Source organism: Astatotilapia calliptera, chromosome 23 (genome assembly GCF_964374335.1).
Source record: "Astatotilapia calliptera chromosome 23, fAstCal68.1, whole genome shotgun sequence".
NCBI classification, from domain to species: domain Eukaryota; kingdom Metazoa; phylum Chordata; class Actinopteri; order Cichliformes; family Cichlidae; genus Astatotilapia; species Astatotilapia calliptera.
This window is the reverse complement of record NC_137443.1, coordinates 20,877,503-20,890,019: the sequence shown is the minus strand read 5'-3', so window position 1 is coordinate 20,890,019 and position 12,517 is coordinate 20,877,503. Positions and strand designations below refer to the sequence as shown.

The 12,517-nt window shown below is 43.2% G+C and overlaps 1 protein-coding gene and 1 pseudogene across 2 annotated transcripts in view; one reads left to right on the top strand and one right to left on the bottom strand.

The window, feature by feature from the left end:
- LOC113015721 (NACHT, LRR and PYD domains-containing protein 3-like) overlaps nucleotides 1-12,517 on the bottom strand; it is a 37,443-nt pseudogene that overhangs the window by 13,169 nt on the left and 11,757 nt on the right. Inside the window, exons 5-8 of the transcript XR_013905386.1 lie at nucleotides 4,818-4,896; nucleotides 3,687-3,915; nucleotides 1,764-3,534; nucleotides 1,499-1,672 (exon numbers count right to left, since the gene is read on the bottom strand). The product of XR_013905386.1 is annotated as an NACHT, LRR and PYD domains-containing protein 3-like (transcript). The remainder of the gene's footprint in view (nucleotides 1-1,498; nucleotides 1,673-1,763; nucleotides 3,535-3,686; nucleotides 3,916-4,817; nucleotides 4,897-12,517) is intronic.
- Nucleotides 6,745-8,485, top strand: LOC145424338 (uncharacterized). Its single transcript, XM_080297586.1, has one exon. It carries the CDS (start codon nucleotides 7,331-7,333, stop codon nucleotides 8,201-8,203), a length of 873 nt encoding a protein of 290 aa, XP_080153712.1. The 5' UTR covers nucleotides 6,745-7,330; the 3' UTR covers nucleotides 8,204-8,485.

The following is a 12,517-nucleotide window of genomic DNA, read 5'->3' as shown; positions in this document are numbered from 1 at the left end:
CCCTTTAAAGTAGCTGAAACTCCTAAATCCTTCATCCAATTTGAATATGAGTACCCTCAAATAAAAGCTGAGAGTCTACATATTATGTCCATGTTTCCATTATATAAATAATTAAATATATATATAACTAAACAGGTAAAAAAAAAAAGAAAAGAAAATTTGTGTCTTATAAGTGTGTGCAAGGGGAATGCACTGCCCACTGTACTAAAATCCACTGAAGTGCAATCTGTGTGTCACATTGTCAAAGGAATGCGCATGTATGAATTTGGGAATTTAGAAAATGTATAAATGTTGCTCTACTTGATTCTGATCTGCTGCTGAATCTCTTTTATGCTGATGGAAATGTAGAGTTTGATCTGTGACACACTGAAACATTAATCTCTTATTGGGCTCTTCAGTGTCTCCAAGAACCTGGGCCTGTTGCATGAAGCCTTGTATGCATGCTGGATGTTTGTGTAAACAAGGTATAACATGTTGTCCCCTCTTGTTGCAAAGTCAATGTTCCGATGAAATTTGGGTAGAACTGATTTAAGTTTTGCATTATTAAAATCCCCAGCGACAATGAGGAAGCTGTCAGGGTGGGCTGTTTGCAGATCACTGATAATCTTGTAGAGTTCACTGCGTGCTCCACTAGCTTTAGCATTAGTGCTAGTACTAGGTGGGATGTAAACAGCAACAATGATCACCACAGTAAACTCTCTTGGGATATAAAACGCCTGCATCTGACTGCTAAGGCCTCCACAAGTTCTAAAAATTGCACAGACACAATTGGAGCATTCCTACTCCAGCTGTTATTGAAGTAAACACACAGTCCACCGCCATGTGTCTTGCCGATGATAGGGGGTCTCTGTCGGCACGGTAGCTATCTAGCCATTTAGCTGGATAGCGTGGTCTACGATGCCTCCGTGTAGCCATGTTTCAGTAAAAATAAGAACAAAGCAGTGCCTTGTTTCTTTCCTGGAGTTTATTTGTAGTCTCAAACAGTCCAGTTTGTTTTCTATGGAGCACATGTTGGAGAGTAGTGATGGAAGCGCGGTATACCGGCATGGATACCGGCTCGCTTACTGCACTTCCACTTCCTCGCCGACACCGTTTTCGATGGACTTCCAGGCGGACGCTAAGATGTGGTGGTGCCGTAGCCCGTCTGTTCAGAGCTTGCAGAATGCTGCAGCAGCGCAATTTCTCCACTTTGTCTCCATCTGGTTGAGTTTAATGGTGTTTTCCTAAATCCAAAAGTTGTTGGTGGTTATAGAAGTGTTTGACTGTAGTTCCGACATACATTACAGCTATATAATGAACCAGGACTCAAGTAGAACTTGAGTAAAAACACGAAAATTGCACCATGATTTCGACACGGTGTGGCCGCTGCGACCTAGCACACCACCATCATGGTATTTACCGTAATACCATACCAAGAGTAAGGATATGTCAGTACAAAAACTAAATGTAGCTTTTATGTTGCAGATTTCAAGTCAAATCATAAACAACATAATCTGACCTGAGCGTTTCCAGCTTCCAGTTTGTAGTCTTCAGTCGAGAAAACAGTAGTGTCAAACCTGAGTCTTGCACGTTGTTGTTACTCAGGTCTAGATCTCTGAGCTCACAGTCTTCTAGTTGAAGAGAAGAGGACAGAGCTCCACATGCTCTCTCTGACAGGTTACAGCTATTCAGCCTAAAAAGATATATGTATAATAAGAAGAATGGAATAGCAAGAGTTTTCTGTTTGTAAACTGAATTTAAATTATAAAAACATCATGACTTACAGAGCTTTTTTAGAGGCTTTGACAACTGGCAGCAGCCTCAGAAGAGCTTCCTCTGAAGCAGAGTATTTCTTCAGGTCAAACACATCCAGATCTTTTTCTGATGACAGTAAGATGAAGACTAGAGCTGACCACTGAGCAGGAGACAGTTTATCAGTGGAGAGACTTCCTGAACTCAGGGACTGTTGGATCTCCTCCACTAGAGAACGATCATTCAGTTCATTTAGACACTGGAACAGGTTGATGTTTTTCTCTACAGACAGATTCTCACTGAGCTTGTTCTTGATGTACTGAACCGTTTCCCGATTGGTCTGTAAGCTACTTCCTGTCTGTGTCACCAGGCCTTGCAAACAAATTTTATTAGTTTTCAGACCCAAGAGAAAACGAAGGAACAAGTCCAGGTGTCCATTTGGGCTCTGTAAGGCCTTGTCCACAGAACTCTGATAGAAGTCGTTCTCTGTCTGAGAGCTTGTTTGTTGTTCTTCCAGCTGATTGACTCCGGAGTTGATGAAGGTCAGATGGACATGAAGAGCAGCCAGAAACTCCTGAACACTCAGATGGACAAAGCAGAACACCTTGTCCTGGTACAGTCCTCTCTCCTCTTTAAAGATCTGTGTGAACACTCCTGAGTACACTGAGGCCGTTCTGATATCGATGCCACACTCTGTCAGGTCTGATTCATAGAAGATCAGGTTTCCTTTCTGCAGCTGATCAAAAGCCAGTTTTCCCAGAGACTCAATCATCTTCCTGCTCTCTGGACTCCAGTGTGGATCTGTCTCAGTTCCTCCATCATATTTGATCCTCTTGACTTTGGCCTGAACCACCAGGAAGTGAATGTACATCTCAGTCAGGTTCTTGGGCAGTTGTCCTCCCTCTGTGGTTTTCAGCACATCCTCCAGTACTGTAGCAGTGATCCAGCAGAAGACTGGGATGTGACACATGATGTGGAGGCTTCGTGATGTCTTGATGTGGGAGATGATCCTGCTGGTCTGCTCCTCATCTCCTCATCTCTTCCTGAAGTACTCCTCCTTCTGTGGGTCAGTAAAGCCCCTGACCTCTGTCACCAGGTCCACACACTCAGAAGGGATCTGACTGGCTGATGCAGGACGTGTGGTTATCCAGAGGCGAGCAGATGGGAGCAGGTTCCCCTTGATGAGGTTTGTCAACAGTACATCCAATGAGGTGGACTTTCTTGTTTCAGTCAGGATTTTAGTTTTGTTGAAGTCCAAACTAAGTCGGCACTCATCCAGACCATCAAGAATGAACACAACCTGGAAGTCTTCCAGCCTGCAGATTCCTGATTCTTTAGTTTTAGTAAAGAAGTGATGAACAAGTTCCACCAAGCTGAACTTTTCCTCTTTTAGCACATTCAGCTCTCTGAAAGTGAATGGAAATATGAACTGGATTTCCTGATTGGCTTTGTCTTCAGCCCAGTCCAGAGTGAACTTCTGTGTTAAGACTGTTTTCCCAATGCCAGCCACTCCCTTTGTCAGCACCGTTCTGATTGGTTCATCTCTTCCAAGTGAAGATTTAAAGATATCTTCTTGTCTGATTGTTGTTTCTGGTCCCTTTGATTTCCTGGATACTGTTTCAATCTGTCTGATCTCATGTTCATCATTGACCTCTGCAGTCCCTCCCTCTGTGATGTAGAGTTCTGTGTAGATCTGATTCAGAAGAGTTGGGTTTCCTGCTTTAGCGATTCCCTCAAACACACACTGGAACTTCTTCTTCAGTTGGGCTTTAAGTTCACGTTTATAGAGTGGAGCAAATATTTCTGAAAATAAGTAATTCAGATAAATTAATTATTATATAATAAATATCATAGCCTTTCAGTACCCCGAAAGGATAAATGAGTGAATAGATATTGGTCCATTTCTTGAGATATTAGGAAAGATCAATATGCAATCTTTAGAGAAATTCTCTTACTGCTCTGCAGATGGTCAGCCATCTCATGCTGCTTAAGTCTCCTCAAGAAGTGTAATGTGATCTTCAGAAATGCTTCTCTGCAGCTCTTTCTTTGATCTTCATCCTCACCTTCAAACATCTCCTTATCCTCCCTCTGGCTTTTTATGGTTTCTGGGTCATCTGGACTCAGAACCTTTTTGGTTTTCTTCAGCTCATTCTTCACAAACATCATAATGTTGTCCTCCAGCCGCTGGAAAAGAAGACCATATGAGTTACCGAGCGGTCTTTCTATACAGGCGCTATGGAGAACATCCTCACACAGAACATTGCATCCTGGTATGGGAACAGCTATGTTAAGGACCAAAAAGCTATTCAGAAAGTGATCCGTACAGCAGAACGCTGCTGCAGGGCTGGCCTCCCCTCCCTACAGAACATTTACACCAGGAGATGCTGGACTAGAGCAGCTCAGATACTGAAGGACCTGTCCCATCCCAGCAATACACTGTTCCAACTTCTGCAATCATCTGAGCCCTGAGTCTCAGGCCATCCCCCCCATTCACAACGGCACAAGACACTTTAACACACCATTTAGAAAATGTACATTCTCAGATTTGAATGTAAATTTCCAGATTGTTTTATTTTATTTATATAATATATATAACTCACTCACTTATTGGATATAATGTCATCTTTGTATATATTCACTCCCAGTATATAATGTTCTCTCTCTCTTGTTTTTTTGCACAGTCGAGCGTATCATGTTACATTTCACTGCGTGTTGTACTTCTATAACTATGCAGGTGACAAATAAACAATCTTGAAATGCACTGGTTCTCATACAGCTCTTCTACACTCTGTGCATTCAGAGCACTTTATACAACATGCCACAACTTTAACACTCTGATGGTTGCATCAGAGAGAACTTTGGGTTTAGTATCTTGTCCAGAACATTTACCAGCCAAGGTTTGATCCACCAACCTTCTGATTAGTAACTGACCTGCTCCCCTCCTGAGCTACAGGCACCCCCAAATGGACTGAAATCATGGAACCAAAAATCTGATTCATATTGGACACAATGACAATCCACTGGTCTACAAAGTGCAGCATAGAGGTGACCGAAAAAAAACCACATGTAAAAGTAGTAGTACAGACCATAAACACAGAGTCCAGGTGTGTTTGACGCTGCTGTGCAGACTGACCAGTGGAGACCTCTGCTCTCTCCTTGTCCACTCTGTGGAGAAGTAGTGTATAATTAGGTCATGTTATGTCTGTCCACACACAGACGCAAGGTCCATGAAGTGATGTTTTGATGGGTTCAGTGAATACAATGACTCCCTGCAATGGTGAAGCTTTGCTAGTCCTGGTGATCTCACTGAAAATTAAAAACTCAGTTTTCAGATGTCTGTAGCTTTCCGCTCAGTTTTTTTTAGTCCCAACAGCTCTTACCATCTCGTGCATTAAGCTTTCCCTCCATGCTGAGATGCCCTGGAGCAAGGTACTCTCTTTGCACCAGTGACTGGTTTGAAGTGACAACTTTCTGACTTTTTAGCCTCCAGGGGTCCAGAGTCGACTGCGGATTGAAACTCAGACTCTGGGGAGGCCCTGGAGAGAGTTACTGTCTCTAAACAGGCCAGCTTTTGAGGAACGATTACATTATTTATGGGTTTGTCTCTCTACTTACAATGGACGAATGAAAAACAATTCCCTTCGGATAGAATTGATTTAGCTTGTCGTACTGGAGGAGCAGGTGACACAGGTCACCGGGCTAGTGGCTGCTGAAATAGAGGCTGAACTAAGGGCAACTGAAGTAAAGGTTGAAATGACAACTGTGGTGGAGTTGGAGACTGAGCTTGAGGCCGGGCGGCTAACTGAGCTTGAGGCCGGGCGGCTAACTGAGCTTGAGGCCGGGCGGCTAACTGAGCTACAGGCTGCTGTGTAGGTGACACTGGAAACTGGGTTGAAGGTAGCTGAGCAGTAGACTGAACAGGCGATAAGCAGTCATTGTCCTTTGCCGTACAGAACATAACCCCTGAGTAAACAGTCCCACAGTTCAAACCAATACTATTGTCCTGTCCACTCACCACAGCCGGCCGCTCTGAAATCCCTAGGTCCGACTGTGGTGAGGAGCGTTGACGGCGTGAGCGCCGTTTCCCTTGTGAAGGCTGTGTTGACAGGCCGGGCAGAGCATCCTCCATCAGGACAGGCAGCGAAGCATGAGTTGCAGGGTGGGTGGTAGCAACCGGGGGGTGAAGACAAAGTTCGTTCAGAACAAAATTCTGTGCGAGTGGATGAAGTGAGCTGAGCAACCAGGGGAGACCAGAAACTAAGCGCTGCAGCCGATTAGCTATGGCCTGACGGAATTCTCTCCCCTCGTGCTCCAGCCATAAGTTGATTAATTTATCCACAGAGTTAATAATATCCCCCCCGAAGCTCCTCGGTCGGGTTGAATGCTGCTGGGTCCATTGTGGCCGGTTCGTACTGTCACGGCTGCCGAGGTGAGCCGTGTGATGTTGGAGGGAGAAAGGACCCAAAATGCAGGCAGTAGATGATAATGCTAGTGATGTTTATTTACAAAGTGGCGTAGTGGCAAAACAGGCAATGAGGGATGACAAAACTAAAGAAACCTAAACTGGGAAAACTAAACAACAAACCTTAAATGATACCAAACGGGGTGAGAGGCAGAGAGACGAGGAACAGGGCACCGTGGAACACAGACAAACCGGCAACAAGCAGGAGAACACACAGGGCTAAAATACACACAGCAGTAATCAGGGGATGAGAGACAGGAGGGCAACACACCTGGGAGAAATCAGAGCCGACGGGACAGGGGAAACGTAAACTGAACACACTCACATGAGACAGGGACCTTCAGAATAAAACAGGAAACTCAGACACAGAGAACCAGACAAGGCACTGAACTAAAAAGACAGGTTCACAAACAGACAGTGTGACACCATAGACAGGCAGAACACAGAAGTGGGATCAGGGCAGGCACAGAACAGAAACCTAACAAATGGCAAATCATAACAGAATACATACTCAGAATAAACAAACGCATAAAGAAACACAAAACCCTGAGTCGGCAGGCTCAGGACCATGACACTATGTATGTATGTGGTTTTATGTCACGACGGCCAATACAGGTTAAAGGACTCAGGTGCAGACACCACTCTGAAGCTCGGAGGATGAGCAAAAAGCAAGATTTTATTTCAGCAAGCGAAGGTGACACAAGGGAAAATAGTTAAAGGCAAAAACACTAAACAAGAACAAAAGGCGAGAGGAATAAATCTAACCTCAGGAGTTACTCAAACTAAAAACTAACATGATGCTACAAACTCAGGGGACTAAGAAAGTGAGATTAAACACACTCTATGGCAGGTAAGAAACTCAGTCACTCTTGGTGGCGCTGTCACTTGGTGTTCGCTCTCTCTGCGGTAGAGTATCACTTCCAGTTCCTGCTCAAACACAGTGATGTTTTTGAGTAGCTTATCTGCTTAGCAATTTAATTAAAAACTTTAAATACATTCTTTTTCATAGTATAATCTTCATGTGTTTCATCCGAAGCACACTTTCTGTGTACTCACTACCTAATTTATAGCCAAAGTTTTCACTCACTGTGTCTGTACTGTTTTGCTAGCTTAGCTCGTAGCCGACTCGCTACCACCATGGCTACTTCACCTGTCCCTTCTGCACTTTCCTGCTTATTGTGTCAGATGTTTAGTTACTCCTCGGCCTCCTTTAGCAGTAATGATACTTGTAACAAATGTAGCATATTTGCAGCTCTGGAGGCCAGGATTACTGAATTGGAGACTCGGCTTCGCACCTTTCATTCACCTGTAGCTACCCAGGCCCCTGTAGCTGGTGCAGCCGAAGATAGCGTAGGCCCCGCTAGCTGTTCCCCGGCAGACCCTAAGCAGCTGGGGAAAGAGGGCGGCTGGGTGACGGTGAGGAGGAAGCATAGTCCTAAACAGAAGCCCCAGGTACACCACCAATCTGTTCATGTGTCTAACGGTTTTTCCCCACTCGGCGACACACCTGCCGGGGGTCAAACTCTGGTAATTGGTGATTCTGTTCTCAGACATGTGAAGCTAGAGACACCGGGAACCATATTCAGTTGTCTTCCTGGGGCCATAGCAGGCGACACTGAGGGAAATTTAAAACTGCTGGCTAAGGGTAAACGTAAATTCAGTGAAATCATAATTCATGTCGGCAGTAATGACACCCGGTTACGCCAATCGGCGGTCACTAAAATCAATATTGAATCAGTGTGTAACTTTGCCAAAACAACGTCGGACTCTGTCGTTTTCTCTGGTCCCCTCCCAAATCAGACCAGGAGTGACATGTTTAGCCGCATGTTCTCCTTAAATTGCTGGCTGTCTGAGTGGTGTCCCAGAAACAATGTGGGCTTCAAAGATAATTGGCAAACCTTCTGGAGGAAACCTGGTCTTGTTAGGAGAGACGGCATCCATCCCACTTTGGATGGAGCAGCTCTCATTTCCAGAAATATGGACAAGTTTATTAAACCCCCCAAAATATGACTATCCAGAGTTGGGACCAGGAGTCTTACACGCCTCTCTGCAGCTTCTCTCCTCCTGGTACCCCCCCCAAAAAAAAAACCAAAAAAAAAAAACCAAAAAAAAAAAACCATCTCCATCTCCATTATGTCAGCTCCCAAACAGACAAAAGATAAACTAAAAACCAGCAATAAACAACTTAAACATAAAAAATCACAAAGAAAGATCTATACAGTATCCACATCTGAACCAAAGAGTAAAACAGTGAAATGTGGATTATTAAATATTAGGTCTCTCAACTCCAAGTCTCTGTTAGTACATGACTTAATAATTGATCAACAAATCGACTTACTCTGCCTTACAGAAACCTGGTTGCAGCAAGATGATTATGTTAGTTCAAATGAATCAACACCCCCGAGTCATTCTAACTACTAGAAATCTCGAAGCACAGGCCGAGGGGGCGGTGTGGCAGCAATTTTTCACACCAGCCTATTAATCAACGAAAAACCAAGACAGACTTTTAATTCATTTGAAAGCCTGATGCTTAACATTGTCCACCCCAGCTGTAAAACTCAGAAACCAGTCTTACTTGTTATCATCTATCATCCACCTGGGCCTTACACAGAGTTTCTCTCTGATTTCTCAGACTTTTTATCTGATTTAATGCTCAGCTCAGATAAAATAATTATTGTGGGTGATTTTAACATCCATGTAGATGCTAAAAATGACAGCCTCAACACAGCATTTAATCTGTTATTAGACTAAACTGGCTTCTCTCAAACTGTAAAAGAACCCACCCACCACTTTAATCACACTCTAGATCTTGTTTTAACATATGGCATAGAAACTGAACATTTAACAGTGTTTCCTGAAAACCCTCTCCTGTCTGATCATTTTCTGATAACATTTACATTTACAATAATTGATTACACAGCAGTGAAGAGTAGACTCTATCACAGTAGATGTCTTCCTGAAAGCGCTGTAAGTAAGTTTAAGAATATAATCCACCCACTGTTATCATCTTCAATGCCCTGTACCAACACAGAGCAGAGCAGCTATCTGAACGCTACTCCAACAGAGGTCGATCATCTTGTTAATAATTTTACCTCTTCACTACGTACGACTCTGGATACTGTAGTTCCTGTGAAAACTAAGGTCTCAAATCAGAAGTACCTGACTCCGTGGTATAATTCTCAAACACGTACCCTAAAGCAGATAACTCGTGTGCTGGAGAGGAAATGGCGTGTCACAAATTTAGAGGATCATCATTTAGAATGGAGAAATAGTTTGTTGCTTTATAAGAAAGCCCTCTGCAAAGCCAGAACGTCTTATTATTCATCACTGATTGAAGAAAATAAGAACAACCCCAGGTTTCTCTTCAGCACTGTAGCCAGGCTGACAAAAAGTCAGAGCACTGTTGAGCCAACAATCCCTTTAACGTTAACTAGTAATGACTTCATGAACTTCTTCACAAATAAAATTTTTATTATTAGAGAATAAATTACCAATAATCATCCCACAGATGTAATATTATTTACAGCTACTTTTAGTACCATTGATGTTAAGTTTGACTCTTTTTCTCCAATTGATCTTTCTGAGTTAACTTCAATAATTACTTCCTCCAAACCATCAACGTGTCTTTTAGACCCCATTGCTACAAAACTGCTCAAAGAAGTCCCGCCATTAATTAATGCTTCAATCTTAAATATGATCAACCTATCTCTAATAATCGGCTATGTACCACAGGCCTTCAAGCTGGCTGTAGTTAAACCTTTACTTAAAAAGCCATCCCTAGACCCAACTTTCTTAGCTGATTATAGGCCAATCTCCAACCTTCCTTTCATATCAAAAATCCTTGAAAGAGTAGTTGTCAAACAGCTAACTGATCATCTGCAGAGAAATGGCTTATTTGAAGAGTTTCAGTCAGTTTTCAGAGCTCATCACAGCACAGAAACAGCTTTAGTGAAGGTTACAAATGATCTTCTTATGGCCTCTGACAGTGGACTCATCTCTGTGCTAGTCCTGCTAGACCTTAGTGCAGCGTTCAATACTGTTGACCATAATATCCTATTAGAGCGATTAGAACATGCTGTAGGTATTACAGGTACTGCACTGCAGTGGTTTGTATCATATCTATCTAATAGACTCCAATTTGTGCATGTAAATGGAGAGTCCTCTTCACACACTAAGGTCAATTATGGAGTTCCACAGGGTTCAATGCTAGGACCAATTCTGTTTACATTATACATGCTTCACTTAGGCAGTATCATTGGAAGACATAGTATCCATTTTCACTGCTATGCAGATGACACCCAGCTCTATCTGTCCATGAAGCCAGGTAACACACACCAATTAGTTAAACAGCAGGAATGTCTTAAAGACATAAAGACCTGGATGGCCGCAGACTTTCTGCTTCTTAATTCAGATAAAACTGAGATTATTTTACTCGGCCCTGAAAATCTTAGAAATATGGTATCTAACCAGATTCTTACTCTGGATGGCATTACCTTGGCCCCCAGTAACACTGTGAGGAACATTGGAGTTATTTTTGACCAAGACATGTCCTTCAACGCACATATTAAACAAATATGTAAGGCTGCTTTCTTCCATTTGCACAACATCTCTAAAGTTAGAAATATCCTGTCTCAGAGTGACGCTGAAAAACTAGTTCATGCATTTATTACTTCCAGGCTGGACTACTGTAATTCATTACTATCAGGATGTCCTAAAAACTCGCTGAAAAGCCTTCAGCTAATCCAAAATGCTGCAGCAAGAGTACTGACAGGGACTAGAAAGAGAGAGCATATTTCTCCTGTTTTGGCTTCCCTTCATTGGCTTCCTGTTAAATCCAGAATTGAATTCAAAATCCTGCTCCTCACATACAAGGTCTTAAATAATCAGGCCCCATCTTATCTTAATGACCTTGTAGTACCATATCACCCTATTAGAGCACTTCGCTCTCGCACTGTAGGCCTACTTGTTGTTCCTAGAGTATTTAAAAGTAGAATGGGAGGCAGAGCCTTCAGTTTTCAGGCCCCTCTTCTGTGGAACCAGCTTCCAGTTTGGATTCGGGAGACAGACACTATCTCTTCCTTTTAAGATTAGGCTTAAAACTTTCCCTTTTGCTAAAACATATAGTTAGGGCTGGACCAGGTGACCCTGAATCCTCCCTTAGTTATGCTGCAATAGACGTAGGGTGCCGGGGATTCCCATGATGCATTGAGTTTTTCCTTTCCAGTCACCTTTCTCACTCAGTATGTGTTAATAGACCTCTCTGCATTGAATCATATCTGTTATTAATCTCTGTCTCTCTTCCACAGCATGTCTTTATCCTGTTTTCCTTCTCTCACCCCAACCGGTCACAGCAGATGGCCGCCCCTCCCTGAGCCTGGTTCTGCAGGAGGTTTCTTCCTGGGTAAAAGGGAGTTTTTTCTTCCCACTGTCCCCAAATTGCTTGCTCATATGGGGTCATATGATTGTTGGGTTTTTCTCTGTATCTATCATTATAGGGTATACTGTACAATATAAAGCGCCTTGAGGCGACTTTTGTTGTGATTTGGCGCTATATAAATAAAATTGAATTGAATTGAATAAATACAAAATCAGAATATTACTATGGGAGACTATGAACAAAAGCAGAACTACGAAGCACTAAACTATACTAGAGCAACTGTCATAAAACATGAAAGGATGAAACGAGTGCTTTAGCAGAGTCCAAAAGGAAAAGGTCTCTTTAGCAGGCTGGGGAAGCAGCCAGGGAACCCGACATCGGGCATTTTCTAGAACTGGCGCCGTGAGCTGCGGGGCAGAAGGAGGATTATGGAGTTACGCTCACAGAGTCACTGTAATAAGGGAGAGCAAAGTTAAAGTGAGCCCCAAGCAACAGTCCAGGGAGAAAGGGCAATTTGCAATTATCGTACTTTTGCAGGCGGAGGCGAGGCTTAGGGGTAGTAAAATCCAGGCAAGGCTAAACCAGTCAAGATTCACTCACTGGAAAACCGGGCAAGGAGGTAGTCAGGTTAGTAAACCCCGAAAACAGCACGCAGGCCAGTGGCTGTGTGAAGGGAAGGAAAAATGACGGCGTGATCCAGACATCCGTGAGACTGCAGCGAGTAGAAAGACAAGATTAGTTCCAAAAACTGCTATGAGGAGAACTACTTAACTGTGGCTTTCACTAACAAGGGCTAGCTAACGTTCTGGCGAGAAGTGTTTGTTGGTGGGCGGATTGATTGAAATATCAGTTGTATCGATACTAAATTGGTATTGGATCGATACTAGCCTGGTGAGATCGATTATTTACTTTAAGTTCCGCTCTTGTTTGCAGTGCTGTGGTTTCAG